The sequence below is a fragment of the Salvelinus alpinus genome, chromosome 25 (genome assembly GCF_045679555.1).
Source record: "Salvelinus alpinus chromosome 25, SLU_Salpinus.1, whole genome shotgun sequence".
Classification (NCBI taxonomy): domain Eukaryota; kingdom Metazoa; phylum Chordata; class Actinopteri; order Salmoniformes; family Salmonidae; genus Salvelinus; species Salvelinus alpinus.
In genome coordinates this window covers 9304854-9323276 of record NC_092110.1, presented here as the reverse complement: position 1 = coordinate 9323276, position 18423 = coordinate 9304854, and the positions used below count along the sequence as shown (strand labels likewise).

The following is an 18423-nucleotide window of genomic DNA, read 5'->3' as shown; positions in this document are numbered from 1 at the left end:
AAAATAGATATTGTGGTAACTAAAACATAGTGATTTAATGTGACGGTTCTGGACAATTCTGGATATATAGATACACAGCGCATTCGGAAAGTATTCAGAACCCTTGACATTGTTACATTAGCCTTATTCTAAAACAGATTAAATCGGTTTTCCCCCCTAATCAAGCTACACACAACACCCAAAAATGACAAAGCAAAAACAGGTTTAGATGTTTTTGTAAATGTATAAAAAAATAAACGGAAATATCACATTTACATAAGTATTCAGACCCTTTACTCAGTACTTTGTTGAAGCACCTTTGACAGCGATTACAGCCTCAAGTCTTTGGTATGACGCTACAAACATGTATTTGGGGAGTGTCTCCCATTCTTCTCTGCAGATCCTCTCAAGCTCTGTCAGGTTGTACGGGGAGTGTTGCTGCACAGCTATTTTCAGATCACTCCAGAGATGTTCATGTCCAGGCTCTGGCTGGGCCACAAGGACATTCAGAGACTTGTCCCGAAGCCACTCCTGCGTTGTCTTGGCTGTGTGCTTAGGGTCGTTGTCCTGTTGGAAGGTGAATCTTCACCCCAGTCTGATGTCCTGAGTGCTCTCGAGCAGGTTTTCATCAAGGACCTCTGAAATTTGCTCCATTTATCTTTCCCTCGATCCTGACTAGTTTCCTAGTCCCTGCCGCTGAAAAACATCCCCACAGCATGAAGCTACCAACACAATGCTTAACCGTAGGGATGGTGCCAGGTTACCTCCAGATGTGACGCTTGGCATTCAGGCAAAATACTTCAATCTTGGTTTCATCAGACCAGAGAATATTGTTTCTCATTGTCAGAGTCCTTTAGGTACCTTTCAGTAAACTCCAAGCAGGCTGTCATGTGCCTTTTAATGAGTGGCTTCTGTTTGGCCACTCTACCATAAAGATCTAATTGGTGGAGTGCTGTAGAGATGGTTGTCCTTCTGGAAGGTTCTCCCATCTCCACAGAGGAACACTGGAGCTCTGTCAGAGTGACCATCAGGTTCAACTCCCTGACCAAGGACCTTCTCCCCGATTGCTGAGTTTGACTGGGCAGCCAGCTCTAGAAAGAGTCTTGGTGGTTCCAAACTTCTTCCATTTAAGAAAAATGGAGGCCACTGTTCTTGGGGACCTTCAATGCTGCATAAATGTTTTGGTACCCTTCCCCAGATCTGTGCCTCGACACAATCCTGTCTCGGAGCTCTATGGACAATTCTTTCGACCTCGTGGCTTGGTTGTGCTTTGCCATGCACTGTCAACTGTGGGATCTTAAAAACACAGGTGTGCCTTTCCATATCATGTCGAATCAATTGAATTTACCACAGGTGGATTCCAACCAAGTTGTAGAAACATCTCAATGATGATCAATAGAAACAGCGTGCAACTGAGCTCAAGTTTGAGTCTCATAGCAAAGGGTCTGAATACTTATATAAATACATTTTTTTTTAAATATATATATTAAATACATTACCAAAAATGTCTAAAAACCTGTCTTCGCTTTGTCATTATGGGTTATTGTGAGTAGATTGATGAGGGATTTTTTTTTTTTTTTTTAATACATTTTAGAATAAAGCTGTAACGTAACAAAATGTGGAAAAAGTCAAGGGGTCTGAATGCACTGTGTGCATGGCAGCCAAATTGTGGGATCATTCATACATATCTTGGGACGGTCTCATTAGAACTTACATGACAACAGTGCACCAGTTTTTGCACTTACATGCTAACTATTATCTACTATAATATACTGGACTCACCCGTAGCCATCATCTCCTCTTTCTGCTGCATCAGACGAAGCTTCTCTGCTGCTTTCAGTAAGTTGCATTCCATCTAAAGGAAATTATGAAAATGCTATTGAGTCTTGAGACGATTTACAATTCATAGAGGTCTTTACTAACAAGTCCACTGGACAAGTCCAAAAATTATAACAGTTATCATTACAATGTAATAAAATGGTTATATCTTCACTGAGTAATGCTTGACAACAGGTCTACATATGGCATGTGTACCAAATGGCACCCTATTCCCTATACAGTGCAGAACTTTTGACCAAGGCCCGCCCATAGGGCCATTTGGGATGAAGACATTGCCAATCCTCACCTCTCTAGGAGAAGAAACATTCTTGGGTTTGCCCCGCCCTTTAGGAGGGGGACTAAAGACAAACACAGGGGGCTCGTCAGGGAAGAACTGGGAGAAGTGCTGTTCTGCCAACTTGTACTTAGAAACAGTTGATGCCTAAGTGTGAATCACAAACAAGAAACAGTTAGCAACACTGGAGAAAAATGACAGCTACTGGATTCAAATGAATGTGACACAAGACAATCCTGTTCTCCACGTTTTAAATGGTTTTTGCTTAAAAAGGAACACCAACTGACATTCCATTAAAACTCCAGCGTTAAATCATACCTTGAGCATGATGACTCCATTCTGTGGTTCACAGTGCTGTTTGAGCAGCAACTTTAATCTGTCCCGTGAAAACGTGTTCTTCTTACGGCTAAAATAAGTGCGAAAGAGAGAAGGTATAACGCTTAGTTATATTTAAAAAGAAGGAGGGGATTGACTGTCGATTAACTATATAAGCTGCTTAGCAGGAAGGCAAATGTATTGTGAAGTGTACCACAATAGTAACAGTGCATGGTCGGTCAGTCAGTGGACGTAGTTAATAGTCTCACGACTCACCTCATCTGACCAGCCTTTGTGAATATGGCCTCACTGCCTTCCTTGATGGGCTGCACTTTGTACTTGAACACAGAAGGGTTGACAGATTTCTTCTTCTTCCTTTAGACATAAGGGGAGAAGAGTCAAAAAAGGTTTTTAATCAAAGCCAAAATGGACATAGATAAAGACTGTGCATTCACAATGGCACCCTAATCCCTACATAGTGCACTACTTTTGACCAGGGTCGGAGGTCTCTGGTCAGAAGTAGTGCACTATATAGGGAATAGGGTGACATTTCAGAGGCAGCTTTGAATTGCGAATCTTACGGACTGACCCATTGGCCTTTGATTTGGGGATATCCTCGTCACTGTCACTGATGACTATGGAGTCCCCGTCCATCTGAAGTTTGGCGTGCCCATTGACCGGCTTGTTGGAATGGTGGGGAGACTGTACATCCAGGATTTCACACGGCTGCCTGTAGGAAAGATCCCAAACACATTTTATGGAATGAAAAACAGTAGAGCCGAACCAATATGGGAATTTTGGGTCCGATACCAGCTTTTGGGGAGGCAAAAGTCACTGATTACCGATATACAGCACATATTCAGACCCAGACTTTTTTTATTTTATTTACATTAGTCTAATTATAAGATAGATAGTTCCCCTCCAATCTACACACAACACCCCACAATGACAAAGCAAAACCTGTTTTGAATTTAACATATATTCAAAATATAACACAAAAATATTCAGACCCTTTACTCAGTACTTCGTTGAAGAACCTTTGACAGCTATTACAGCCTCAAATAAAAATGTATTATTCACATGCGCCAAATACAACAGTGAAATGCTTACTTACACGCCCCTAACCAACAATGCAGTTTAAAAAAATACAGATAGGAATAAGAGGTAAAAGTAACAAGTAATTAAGGAGCAGCAGTAAAATCACAATAGCGAGACTATATACAGTGGGGGTACCGATACAGTCAATGTGAGGGGGCACCGGTTAATTGAGGTAGTATGAACATGTAGGTAGTTATTGCAGTGACTATGCATAGATTAAAACAGAGAGAAGCAGTGGTGTAAAGAGGGGGTGAGGGGCACTGCAAATAGTCTGGGTAGCCATTTGACTAGATGTTCAGGAGTCTTATGCTTGGGGGTAGAAGCTGTTTAGAAGCCTCTCGGACCTAGACTTGGTGCTACGGTAGCGCTTGCCGCGCGGTAGCAGAGAGAACACTGTCTGGGGCGGCTAGTGTCTTCGACAACTTTTAGGGCCTTCCTCTGACACCGCCTGGTATAGAGGACCTGGATGGCAGGAAGCTTGGCCCCAGTGATGTACTGGGCCGTTCGCACTACCTTCTGTAGTGCCTTGCAGACGGAGGCCGAGCAGTTGCCATACCAGGCAGCGATGCAACCAGTCAGGATGCTCTCGATGGTGCAGCTGTAGAACTTTGAGGATCTGAGGACCCATGCCAAATCTTTTCAGTCTCCTGAGGGGGAAAAGGTGTTGTCGTCGGGGCCTCTTCACAACTGTCTTGGTGTGCTTGGACCATGTTAGTTTGTTGGTGATGTGGACACCAAGGAACTTGAAGCTCTCAACCTACTCCACTGCAGCCCCGTCGATGAGAATGAGGCGTACTCGGTCCTCTTTTTCCTTTAGTCCACAATCACCTCCTTTGTCTTGATCACATTGAGGGAGAGGTTGTTGTCCTGGCACCACACGGCCAGGTCTCTGACCTCCCTATAGGCAGTCTCGTCATTGTTGGTGATCAGGACTACCAATTGTGAAATCTGCAAAATGAATGATGGTGTTGGAGTCGTGCAGTCATGAGTGAACAGGGAGTACAGCAGGGGACTGATCACGCACCCCTGAGGGGCCCCTGCGTTGAGGATCAGCGTGGCGGTTGTGTTGTTACCTACCCTTACCACCTGGGGGCGGCCCGTAAGGAAGTCCAGGATCCAGTTGCATTGGGAGGTGTTAGGTCTCAGGGTCCTTAGCTTAGTGATGAGCTTTGAGGGCACTATGGTGTTGAACGCTGAGCTGTAGTCAATGAATAGCATTCTCACATAGGTGTTCCTTTTGTCCAGGTGGGAAAGGGCAGTGTGGAGTATATATATATATTTTTTACACCTTTATTTAACTAGGCAAGTCAATTAAGAACAAATTATTATTTACAATGACGGCCTAGGAACAATGGGTTAACTGCCTTGTTCAGGGGCAGAACGACAGATTTTTACCTTGTCAGCTCGGGGATTCGATCTCGCAAACTTTCGGTTACTGGACCAACACTCTAACCACTAGGGTACCATAGAAACACTATAGTAATCTCGCAAGGAGAGGTTGTTCAGAGATACTTTTGAGGAGATGGGAAACGTCATTGGAATCGTATTAACACCCATTGTGTACGTTTCCAATGCATCGTCAATGGACCACGCGGTGCATTCTGGGCGACTCTGACAAGGAGAGCTCTTCTTCATGGAGTGTATGGGCGTCAATGGGGCGCTAGCTCAAAAACACAACATTACCATGAATTTCGTTAACAAGTACAACATTACAAATATTTTCAGAAATGTCAGATAATTAGCTTGTTCTGTCATATTGTATAGCTCTGGAATCGCGACAGAGGAAAATGAGCAGGTTTCGACTCATACCATGACTTTGAGAAGAGATTGCATGACGATTACCTTAGCAACCGCATGACGCAACATGACAACGTGAACGCGATTGGTCGACCGTCTGCTGTGTGCGGCATTACACGGTCCTTAATTTCCCAATGGGATTTCCATCTCTTCTCTCTATCTCTGACTTGTGATCACAATGTACTGTCTGCTATGACAAGAACACGCTAGCTGTTAATTACGAAAATGTTCTTACTTAAACCATAATGTAAATTACACTTACTCAATACAAAATGTATTGGGTATACATTTCAACTGCAAATGGCAAAACAAATGACAAAACATTAAAGTTAAATGCTTGCCGCACTGGTTTTAGTCACACTTTCCAATTTAGCTAATCTTCTCATCATGAATAAAACACAATGGCCCGAACGGTAATATCTGCGTCAACTAAATAAGCCCACTAGCATTATACTGTTACTGTCTGGGCCTATTGTTTGTATGAAGGATGAGTCAGTGTAGACTTTGGCCAGTCCAGGGTCACACATAAGTAGCACAGATTGCTTGCTAGCTAGCTACGCTAACTACCTTGCTGGCTAAATAGAGCGTAACTACATTGCTGGTTAGCTAGCCTGCTAACGTTAACCAAGTGAGCATGCGTTGAGGACAGGGCTGCTTGCTTGACAGTACTTTTGATGACTTACTTATTCAAATATACTGTCGCTGGCAAGCTGCTCACAGTCAACTCACTATGCCCACTCTCTGACTCTCACGTTGTGACTTAAAGAAAGAATGATGTTCAATGAGGAGCTCGTTGAGCGCCCTCTTCAGGCAACCATTGAACATTTCTAAAAATGACAAATTAGCACACGTATTTGTTCATTCTATGTACATAATATTGGTGCTTTACCGGTGGAATAAAGCCAGATACAAATATTTCTGTTAGCTTTATTATTGGCCGATAATAAATCTGTCAACCGAGTTATCGGTCGGGCTCTAAAAAAACCTCACATCCAATCTTGAATGAAATAAGTGTAGTAACTATTAGTAACTGTACTTGTAACAATAATCATGGTATTAGAATTGAAATAATAGTCATTGGTAGATGCCCAGACTTTAACAAGAGTATTTGTAACTTGAGACATGCCCTCACTAATACCTAATCCACTGGCCTAACCAAAATACTAGGCCAGAAACACTGAACCTGCTTACAGGCATTTAACTTACGCACATCAGGTTAAGCACTCAAGTCAGAAACAACTGACAAGAGCATGTTGGCTGAGTAAATCCCTCAGAGCCCAGCCCAGCCAGAAGCCACATGGCAATTGTCCCTGCATGCGCCTGCTTCCCCTATGCCTTCTCCCTCCCTCCTCCCCTGCTGTGGGTCCATGTTTCTTCTTGTCTGGCTGGCTGCCTCTCTGCGCTGCCTACCACCAAGCCGTGATGAGGTGATGTCTGGGACAACTCCTTGTGCTGGCTTAGCCAACCACAGCACTCGCCTTAGCTCCACCCACTCACTACTGTTGTGTTATCTCCAAACAGCAAGGTCAGCTCATGATGGCTGACTGATCTCCTCTCAGAATACAGAAGAGGGCCCTTTATAGTGATTTAATCCATATGCTCAGTAGATTCTATAACCTAAGAGCCAAAGGATTACAGACTGGTGGTATGAGGGTTAATGGTTAGAGTTTTGTGAGTCTTGCTAAATAAGCATGACCTGTGGGTATTGTACAGACAAAGCTGGCAGATATGACGGAGGGACACAGAAGTCATTGGACCACACCCAGTCATCAGTTCTCCTCTGGTGCCCATCTCCAAACAGCTCACGCCAACTCAACCATGTTGACAAAACAATGTATCTGTTTACTACAGAGCACATGATTCCACTGTCAAAGAGCTGGAATCTACTGTCACAGAGGTAATGCTAGCGAACATAAAACATTTAGTGAATTTTCCTTCGGCTAAATAGGGAAACCATCAGTGGCTCATAAGGAGAGACAGTAAAAGGCATTGAACTCTTTCAGGAAGATGATTTAAAACCAAATGGTGAAAAGTGAAACTGATGACACTGGATGAGGTCATATATGTAAAATAAAGTAAAACTGAAGATGCTAGGTGAGGTCATATGGATAAAACCAACAACACTTGTGATGAGGGTAGGTGAGATCATCATAGGGATAAAATCACTACCTGACACTGGTGTGACTAAGAACACCCAGAGTACAGTAAAGTAAAGCTGATGATGCTAGGTGAGGTCATATGGATAAATCAACACTTTACCTGGTACCGGAGCGGTTCACAACATCCACGATCTCCCCAGGAAAAAACCTCTCCCTGGCATAAGAATACACATCATCACAGATCTCGTGGAGCCGGGTACGGTATGTGAGGGCTGTGAGGTGCAGCAAGGGGACCACCAGGGCTGAGGGGAAGCTCTGCAGGCTACGACGGCCCCTCTTCTCACTCTCCAGTGCTTCCAGGTAGGTCAGGCCAGGTTTGCCTGTCACCGCACAGCTCCACACTAGGCTGTTGCACAAGATGGTCCTCTCAAAGAACTCACTGTGGGGAGACAGGGTGGTTCAGGTCATTGCATATTCCCTAATGTGTACTACTGTGGAGGAGCTATAGGAGGACAGGCTCATTGTAATGGCTGGAATGGTATTACAATGAGCCTGTCCTCTTATAGCTCCTCCAACCAGCCTCCACTGGTGTACTACTTTCAACCAGGGCCCTAATGTGTGACAGCATGAAATGAAAGTGTTCACCAATTTTGCACGTTTTCTGGATAGAGGCAAAATATTGTTGCCCACACAATCACAGGAGGCCAGGAAAACCCATGCTCCCCAGATCACTGTTGAAAACATTGCTGCATACAATTTATGCATTGCTTATCTCTGTATACTGTAAACTTGAGGCTTTTCCAAGGTCTCTGCACATAGACAGGATCTTGAAAAACCTCGGTCCTGAAGTTTCTTTAGTCATGTTGATAAATCTGTCACGAGTAAATACAATTCCAAAGAAACCATACCTCACAAATAATTTTTTTAAAACACACAAACATAAAATAGTCCATCTTCTAAATAGTTTTTAAATAATAAACAAAACTAAGTTGTCCATCACTGTACTAAATTTGCAATAAAAACATACCATGGCCAACTTGTGGTTTGTCTGGAATATATGGATCTGGCTGCCATTGTTTACTTTTTTTTGTCAGAGTTTGTTATTCGTTGGTAAGTCAAAAATGTGTCGTTGTCTATGGGTAACAATTTGCCCCCAAAAATATTCACTATCAACTACATAACACAGTTAGCATTTTTGATTACTAGTTAGCTAGCAACAATAAACAATCACACAACAATAGCCCCGACCACGTTTCTCACGCTAACTGAGACAGAAAAGTTGCGAGGAGCAGATCTGCCCTCATCCTTCGACTTATGTGAGCAGAAAACCGTCCCATAACTTTCAACAAGAAACATCTCCATTGGATAACTACATCAACATGTTATTCGACAGATATGACATTACATTGTGGCAATAACAACCATAACTCAAATTAAAGTCGACTCAAGTTGAATAGTTTGCAGCGCTAGCTTCTAGCTGGCTAGCAGGCCCAACTAAATACTTGGTTAGCTCGGCTGGTAGAGGTAACGTTAGCTACTCGCTTCAACACTAGTAGCCGCTTGGCTAGCTAGTTAGCAATGATTTAGTTAGCTAGCTAACGTTACGCCTAACAAACAACAATGACAACTGAACTGGATATAAATTGCAGTTCTGACCCATTTCATCTGATGGCTAGTTAAGTAGGTGCCAGTCAAACAATACATTAAGGATATTCAAACTAGTTTATAATAGTAAGTATTTGGTCGGTCTTCCAACATTGCAGTTGATTTTAGCTAAGTAACGTTTGCTGTCACTTCGGTTTAACTTTTCTCACTCGAGTTGAGACAATATTTGTTAGGCGTAACGTTAGCTAGCTAACTAAATCATTAGTAATTAAGTTATTTGTTTGGACTTCACGTACTCATAAGTCCTGAAGATTTCATGCGTGACTTTGCAAAGGAATACTTCTTCATCTGGTTTTAGGTCCGCTGGGGGCTTCTGTCTGACGAAAGGCTTTCTGTGGAGAAGCGGCATCTTTCTTTATCTTCGTCTTCTCTTGATCGGTCCTCTGACTTTCAAAAGAAATGAGGGAAAAAGAAAGCCAGAAATACTTATTACATAAAAGTTTTAACAGTAAACATAGGCAATAAACAAAGGGCAATGACCCGAATATTGTAAAAGTTGACGACAATTTAAGAGGAAATCCAGCCTTTGTTAATGACACATGCTTCCCAGTCAGTCTCACACACAAAAGTGAAGCTATTCCAACCAACCACATGAAAATGTGCTCAATGACTGACAATCTATTTCTGATATTATCAATAAAAACGCCGATGTTCAAACCGGATAACAATGTTGCATACTAGAGTAAGAATCCAAGAGAGGTCTACCGGTTCGGTTGTGGATCGTTGAAACAATAATACGCGGGAGAAATATACAAAAAGTCCGAGGACTGCCCCACTTCTCCGGCGGACCGACACCGTCTTGACGACAAGTTTGATCAGCTCTAGTTGTTCACAGACAAGGAAGCGTTTGAGGTGGGGTGGGGTGGGGGGGGTGGCCTGAGTGAAGAATCTTTTATTGGTTGTTTGTCCCGCCACTCGCATCATTACCACCAATCACGTTTATGTTCATTGAACATCAAAAGAGTGAAGAAGCCATATTTTGTACTACTGAACCAGAGCATACAGCATTTTTACAGATCTAAGTGAAAGTCATCATAATCAGTTCCAACATTATAGCAGATAAACAAAATATTGAGGGTTATTGAAGGCCTATATTCAAGATGGTGTCGACTGCTTGTTTAGCACAACATGATGACTGCATGATGCCTGTCTGATGTAGGTAAATCTCTGCAAAAATGATGGGTTTCAATGATTGAGAGGCAATGCCATGCTGTTGGAAGGCAAAACAGAATTTCCTTACAGCTGGTGCCAGTTAATAGCCAATTTCTGCACAATTATGCTACCCTCCAATGAAGTCACTGAATTGTAAAGTACATGACATTATCCCAGTGATAGTTTGGATTTCCTGTCACAGATCACTTGGTCATCTTGATAGATTGTTATTCCTTGAACATGATATGATAAGGCCCTATACAAAAGCATATCTGCATTGCAGCAGAAAGTCCATTTCCAAGGGACAGAAAGTCTGAAGGGATGTTTGGTCTTCACTCGGGGTCACAGATCCTATAAAGGTGTATCTCTTTGAATGCGTCCGGGCCACCGTCCTTCCCCAGATAGACGTTGTAATCCAGAGGTACTTTATCTACTCACTGGCTAAGGTTGATCCCTCCCTGAAGGACGAGCACAGGACAGCATTATAAGTGTGCATTATGCTTGACGTGACACATCATAGAAACATTAAATTCTCAAAGTGTGGAAAACAGACATTTTCAGTAAACTGACTGAAGTTTTTTTATTATACTTTATTTAACTGGGCAAGTCAGTAAAGAACTAATTCTTATTTTCAATCCCAGCCTAGGAACAGTGGGTTAACTGCCTTGTTCAGGGGCAGAACGACAGATTTTTACCTTGTCAGCTCGGGGATTCGATCTTGCAACCTTTCAGTTGACTAGTCCAACACTCTAACCACTAGGCTATCTGCCGCCCCAAGTAAGTAACAAAGTAACGAAAAGTAACGAAAGTGCTTCCTGGAGGCTTGAAACTATAATCAATAGAGCACAAGTGGAGTACTTTCATGGTGGTCTGGGTCATCACATTTTTTTTAAACGAACTGAAAGAATGAGGGACTACTTAGACTTGTCCAATAAGAAACACTAATTTCTGTTATCAGTTGCAAACAGTGTGCCCAAATTAATACACCCCGGGTAATGGTGTCCAATGTTTACCTACTTCATTTGATCATTGGGCTGTAGAAAGTACTCAAACACATTGTTCATGATGAGAAAATCTAAATTCTGTAACAGGGAATCCTGAGTCATGTTATCTGCATGGATGACCTGGGGAAATGTGAGACAAGGAGAGAAAGCTGTGGCACTTATATATTCTTCAAAAATATAAGACAAAGATAAGTTCAAGAGACAAACTCAAATCAAATTATATTTGTCAAATGCACAGAATAAAACAGGTGTAGACCTCACAGTGAAATGCTTACTGAAAAGCGCTTAACCAACAATGCAGTTTTAAGAAAAAAAGTGTTATTAACTATTTACTAAAATAAACTGCAGTAAACATTTTTTAAATAACATTTTTAAAACGTTGTTGTTGAAAAATAACAAATAATTAAGGAGCAACAGTAAAGTAACAGTTGCGAGGCAATATACAGGGGGTACTAATGATCACTTTATCTGTATTCGGTCACTGAAGCCATACTTCTCCACAGCCATATTTTGAAGCCTGAAAAACTCTGCACTGATCTCTACCCCAGCAAGCCGAGCTGCAGAGCTGTACAGGTACCCCTGAAGCACAAACAGATGACTGGAAGAGTAAATACTTTTGTGCCAAAGCATTCATGAAACTGATTTTCCTGCAATATTGTCCACCACTAGTCTCCCAGTCACTGGTAGGACATGCTGGAACAGGAACTGGAGCTCCAGTATGGAAGAGTGAGAGATTAACTCAGAATAGAAACATAAAAAATTGACATTCATTTTGACACAATGCTGCTATATGAGGTTTATAACCCGACCCTCATCTTACACATCTACTAATTATTGATAGGCCATTGTAACTCAAGTAAGTACAATAGTTGGCCATGCAAGGCAACAAACCTGCTCAGGGGAGCTGTTCTGTGAGAGCCACATTTCAGGCAGTAGTTGCGGCTCATCTTGCCCTCCTCACAGAGTGTATCTACTGTCTCCTCGACATACAGGAAAGCATCCTCATGCAGTATGGGTTGGGGCTTCTGCTGGGTCTGAGTAATCAATTAATGATAAACAGAATTAGGCCTATGCTTTGTTGAAGCCTGTAAGCAGGAAGTCATCCCGCTGTAGTTTGTAAAATTTGATTCCTCACTGAAAATAAAAAGGTACACACACCTTGCACCAAATACAAGAACCCAGCTAGTAAATCTGGTGTAAAAGTGTTTGTTGTATCATGAAAGCAATTACTGTTACACACCTTCTGAATATCCAAGGAGTCCAAAAGAAGACATATCCTGAGATCCTATGAAGTACTTTGAAGTATAACCTTTTGATTGTCAACCAACCCATCATCCACTTTATCTGCAAGAAACAAAACGGACTAGCTAAATTTATACAGTTGAGTCAATATTATCATACATGAACATGGTATGGTTGATTACAGTTGCGGCCCGTCATTCAGGGCAGGTGGGGTAGAGCCCCATCTGTTTTGAGTCCCACGTGTTATGCTTAAAATTTAAATTAAATAGAAATCAGAGAGTTTTTTTTATTCTGGCATTAATTCGTGTCACATATCAGTTTGTAAACAATCTATAAAAATATCTATATATCCTTGAGTTTATAAAGCTGCATACACACATGGTCTCTTTCGTGAGTGAGTCAGCCTAGCTCAATGCTTTCTGTGGTGGAAGGGCAGCCAGCGAAAGTACAGAGCACAGGCGTTGGTAATGTTCTCTAGTTGCACCATGATTGGCTCAGTGTTTTGTCACTCATGGGGACACTACGTCACCACAGAATCTACAGGGAGAGCTAGGCAGTTCAAGCCCCTTTGGGTTCTGCCATATATTTACAGCAGAAGTGCCCATCAAAGAAGGCTCAAGGTCCTAGAGTATGCTGTGTTTTGTGTAGGCTTCCCATGGCATGACGTTTTGATATCCATGTAAATCTCTCTCGGACAAGGTGATCTTTATCAATATATTCACCTGTATTTACACCCCCCCCCCCCCCCCCCCAAAAAAAAATGAACCGCTAATTAGCTGCTAATGTGGCTATCATAAAGAACTACAAATGCCATGTTGATCTGGACGAGACTGCTGAATCGAGGCAAAGGTAAGAATCTCTGGATTAACTATCTAATGTTAGCTAAATGTAGTAATGAATAAATTGGCAACATTTCTTTAAATTGACAATTCTGTGAACTGTCTTGTGCAAGTTTTAAATTGACACAATACCTGTTAGCAAAGATGTCAGCAAAGATGACGTGCTGGAGCTTGCAGGGATTTGCAGTTTTGTATGATATCTATTTTAATGCTAATTAGCATTTTCGAATCCGAATCCATCACGCCAAGGTAAGCTACACGAAACGCAGCAGACTCTATGACCTTGAGAGCCTTCTTGGACTGGCACTTCTGCTGTAATTCTATGTCTAAAATCTGTTTATAAAATTTTCAATGGGAAAAATAAATGGTGGAAAAACCAATGGAACCATTGGTTTGACCGCTAGGTTTTATGGGTATTATTATGACAGTGGGGCTCTTCTGGCCACAGATAAAATAATGTCAAATCACGTTGTGTCTACCATAGCTTTGATTGGACTGATCATGTCAACATCATATGTTCAAAATCTTAGCCAGCAAGCTAGCTAGCTAGACAAGAAGTCATCATTACGAATCACGTCGACAATCTACAGCAAAATCCTTTTCAATCCTTGTCATATGAAGAGAAATGATAGATAAATCATCTCAGGGGCTCATCTGCCATTGGACATAAACATTACACTACAAGTTGGAAATCGCTAATTCAACAATGAGTGCGTAAATTCAACAAAAAGTGGTTTGGAAGGAATCAGTGGCAAAGCGATCACTATTTTGCTCCCCCTACCTGCTATTAGATGGAGAGGGTTCGTGGTAATGACTGAAGCAGAATAAGTGGAATCAGAGTCTGGGTTTAAGCATTTAAAACATCTGTCTGAAAGGGTCTCTTTTCCAGGCTTCAAAACATTCACACGCAACACCTTGGGCTAGAAAAGGTATAATAGATTGGCCATGCTGTCAATCCGGTATGACTCCATCCAGAGAATGCCAGGCTTTGATGACAAAGTTTGATGACAAAGTTTACCCACAAGAAGGACCGCTGGTCACTTGTTCAAGTGAGCACAACAACTGTGAGTCCAAAAATATTTATTGTATGCTGCTGCATAAATGCTGTAATATGCCAGGGAGATATGTATACTGTAGCTAAGAAAGTAATACTAAGTGTATGTTGTGTAGTAAGCTGTTAGTTGCCCATGTGTGTCACCCAGGGTTGCCAGATATAGCTGAAATGTATAGCCCAGTGACCTCTCAAATCCCGCCTATAAAGTATGCCAAAATGTTTTTTTCAGCAGCAAGAGAGGAGTTGACACATTTATCCAATAAACCCTTTTTCCATAACGTTATCAAGTGAATTATGAAGGAATATCAACGTAATTTGACTGATGACAGAGGATCTCGAAATCTGCAAGAAACACTTTGACGAAATTCAAAAAACAAACGTTAGGCTATTTTCTGGCAACTGTGCAGTTATTATGTGCCAGACTACAAACCGTTATAAATGGCCAATTTGAGAGATTGACTAATTATTTCAATAGCCATAGGCTACTGACAAACATCTGGGTTTATAATCGCAATTCAACTTTGTCATGGTTTGCTGAGCTATAGCCTAAAGCTCCTGATAGGCCAACAACTAATTTCAGGGAAAAGTCCACAATGAAACTGAAATTTGCCTAAATGATACATTTGCGATAGAGCTGTGACCATGACCGCAATTGATAACGTCCAATTTAATTAACTAAACACGGATATTAATAATTGCCTAATAACACAAGTGTCACGTTTCTGACCTTATTTTCCTTTGTTTAGTCTTTATTTAGTTGGTCAGGACGTGAGCTGGGTGGGTATGATCTATGTTGTCTGTTTCTATGTGGGGTTTCTTGTTTGGCCTGATATGGTTCTCAATCAGAGGCAGGTGTTAGTCATTGTCTCTGATTGGGAACCATATTTAGGTAGCCTGTTTTTGTAGTGTGTTTTGTGGGTGATTGTTCCTGTTCATCTGTTCTGTGTTCACTAGTTCAGGACTGTAGCATCTTCGGTTCTTTCTGTCAGTTTGTTGTTTTTGTTCGTTGTTTAAGTAGCCTATTAAAATATGGATTATCATCACGCTGCATTTTGGTCCTCCTCTCTTTCACCCGAAGACAGCCGTTACAACAAGTCTACAAGAACAAACTGAAGTTTGCTATTTATTAAATATTTTTGCCATCTCCATGAAGGCTAAACAAGTGGCACAAATTAATTTGGGATTTGGAAAAAGGGTTGGAAATAGGTGTCTCCACGACCAATCTGAATAGCCTACCTACCTACAACTGGAACAAAGTTGTCACGATGTAAGCCGGTGCTGCTCTGTCTCCATAACTCAGCTGCCTGCTGCAGCGCTCCCCACAACTCACTCAGCCTGCTCACTCCCTGATAGTCAGCAGCAGGTCACAGTGAAAAATATTCTGAACAAAAATTTAAACGCAATATGCAACAATTTCAAAGATTTTACTGAATTACAGTAAATTAATTAGGCCCTAATCTATGGATTTCACATGACTGGGAATACAGATATGCATCTGGTCACAGATACCTTAAAAATAATTGGCCTCACAATGGTCCTCAGGATCCCGTCACAGTATTTCTTTGCATTCAAATTTCCATCAATAAAAAAACTGTGTTGGTTGTCCGTAGCTTATGCCTGTCCATACCATAACCCAACCACCACCATGGGGCACTCTGTTCACAACGTTGACATCAGGAAACTGCTCCCCCACACGACGCCATACACGTGGTCTGCGGTTGTGAGGCCAGTTGGATGTACTGCCAAATTCTCTAAAACGAAGTTGGTCGCTTATGGTAGAGAAATGAACATTAATTAAATCCTCTGGCAACAGCTCTGGTGGACATTCCTGCAGTCAGCATACCAACTGCACGCACCCTCAAAACTTGAGACATCTGTGGCATTGTGTTGTGTGACAAAACCCCACATTTTAGTGGCCTTTTATTGTCCCTGGCACAAGGTGCACCTGTGTAATGATCAGACTGTTTAATCAGCTTCTTGATATGCCACAACTGTCAAGTGGATGGATTATCTTGGTAATAAGAAATGCTCACTAACATGGATGTAAACAAAAAAATAATAATTTTGAGAGAAATAAGCTTTTTGTGCGTATAGAACATTTCTGGGACCAACACTTTACATGTTGCGTTTATATTTTTGTTCAGTATACAGTTGAAGTCGTAAGTTTACATACCCTTTAGCCAAATACATGTAAACTCAGTTTTCACGATTTCTGACATTTAATCCTAGTAAAAATTCCCTGTTTTAGGTCAGTTAGGATCACCACTTTATTTTAAGAATGTGAAATGTCAGAATAATAGTAGAGAGAATGATTTATTTCAGCTATTATTTCTTTCATCACATTCCCAGTGGGTCAGAAGTTTGCATACACTCAATTAGTATTTGGTAGCATTGCCTTTAAATTGTTTAACTTGGGTCAAAAGTTTCAGGTAGCCTTCCACAAGCTTCCCACAATAAGTTGGGTGAATTTTGGCCCATTCCTCCTGACAGAGCTGATGTAAGTGAGTCAGGTTTGTAGGCCTCCTTGCTCACGCACACTTTTTCAGTTCTTCTCACAAATGTTCTATGGGATTGAGGTCAGGGCTTTGTGATGGCCACTCCAATACCTTGACTTTGTTGTCCTTAAGCCATTTTGCCACAACTTGGGAAGTATGCTTGGCGTCATTGTCCATTTGGAAGACCCATTTGCAACTAAGCTTTAACTTCCTGACTGATGTCGTGAGATTTTGCTTCAATATATCCACATAATTTTCCTGCCTCATGATGCCATCTATTTTGTGAAATGCACCAGTCCCTCCTGCAGCAAAGCATCCCCACAACATGATGCTGCCACCCCCGTGCTTCACGGTTGGGATGGTGTTCTTCGGCTTGCAAGCCTCCCCCTTTTTCCTCCAAACATAACAATGGTCATTATGGGCAAACAGTTCTATTTTTGTTTCATTAGACCAGAGGACATTATCCAAAAAGTATTATCTTTGTCCCCATGTGCAGTTGCAAACCATTGTCTGGCTTTTTTATGGCAGTTTTGAAGCAGTGGCTTCTTCCTTGCTGAGCGGCCTTTCAGGTTATGTTGATATAGGACTCGTTTTACTGTGGATATAGATACTTTTGTACTTGTTTCCTCCAGCATCTTCACAACGTCCTTTGCTGTTATTCTGGGATTGATTAGCACTTTTCTCACCAAAGGTTTGTTAACAAGAAATTTGTGGTGGTTGAAAAACAAGTTTTAATGACTCCAACCTAAGTGTATGTAAACTTCTGACTTCAACTGTATATATACAGTACCAGTCAAAAGTTTGGACAAACCTACTCATTCAAGGGTTTTTCTTTATTTTTACAAATTTCTACATCGTAGAATAATAGTGAAGACATCAAAACTATGAAATAACACATATGGAATCATGTAGTAACCAAAAAAGTTTTAAACAAATATTATATTTGAGATTTGAGATTCTTCAAAGTAGCCACCCTTTGCCTTGATGACAGCTTTGCACTCTTGACATTCTTCCGACCAACTTCACCTGGAATGCTTTTCCAACAGTCTTGGACTTCTCACATATGCTGAGCACTTGTGGGCTGCTTTTCCTCCGCTTTGCGGTCCAACACATCCCAAACCATCTCAATTGCGTTGAGGTCAGGTGATTGTGGAGGCCAGGTCATCTGATGCAGCACTTCATCACTCTCCTTTTTGGTCAAATAGCCCTTACACAACCTGGAGGTGTTTTGGGTCATTGTCCTGTTGAAAAACAAATGATAGTCCCACTAAGAGCAAACCTGATGGGATGGCGTATCGCTGCAGAATGCTGTGGTAGCCATGCTGGTTATTAAGTGTGCCTTGAATTCTCAATAAATGACAGACAATGTCACCAGCAAAGCACCCCCACACCATCCATGCTTCAAGGTGGAAACCACACGTGGAGATCATCCATTCACCTACTCTGCGTCTCACAAAGACACGGCGGTTGAACCAAAAAGCTCAAATTTGGACTCATTAGACCACCAGTCTCTTATTTTTATTGGTTTCCTTTAGTAGTGGTTTCTTAGCAGCAATTCGACCATGAAGGCC

General features: G+C 41.7%; 1 protein-coding gene and 1 pseudogene across 3 annotated transcripts in view; both read right to left on the bottom strand.

The window, feature by feature from the left end:
* The window catches only part of LOC139553329 (bromodomain adjacent to zinc finger domain protein 1A-like), a 47333-nt gene extending 37398 nt beyond the window's left edge, over nt 1-9935 (bottom strand). For 2 of the 3 annotated variants that reach the window (XM_071365540.1, XM_071365542.1), the window contains exons 1-8: nt 9772-9935; nt 9303-9453; nt 7562-7840; nt 2997-3137; nt 2684-2782; nt 2411-2498; nt 2105-2239; nt 1762-1834 (exon numbers count right to left, since the gene is read on the bottom strand). In XM_071365540.1, coding sequence (XP_071221641.1) covers nt 1762-1834; nt 2105-2239; nt 2411-2498; nt 2684-2782; nt 2997-3137; nt 7562-7840; nt 9303-9415 — 928 coding nt within the window. In that variant the 5' untranslated portion in view covers nt 9416-9453; nt 9772-9935. Of the gene's footprint in view, nt 1-1761; nt 1835-2104; nt 2240-2410; nt 2499-2683; nt 2783-2996; nt 3138-7561; nt 7841-9302; nt 9454-9744 lie in introns of all 3 variants that reach the window. The other variant, XM_071365541.1, reaches the window with a different exon arrangement.
* A 1296-nt stretch (nt 9936-11231) lies between these two features.
* Nucleotides 11232-17975, bottom strand: LOC139553030 (uncharacterized; annotated as a pseudogene).
* Between the last annotated feature and the right edge of the window lie 448 nt (nt 17976-18423).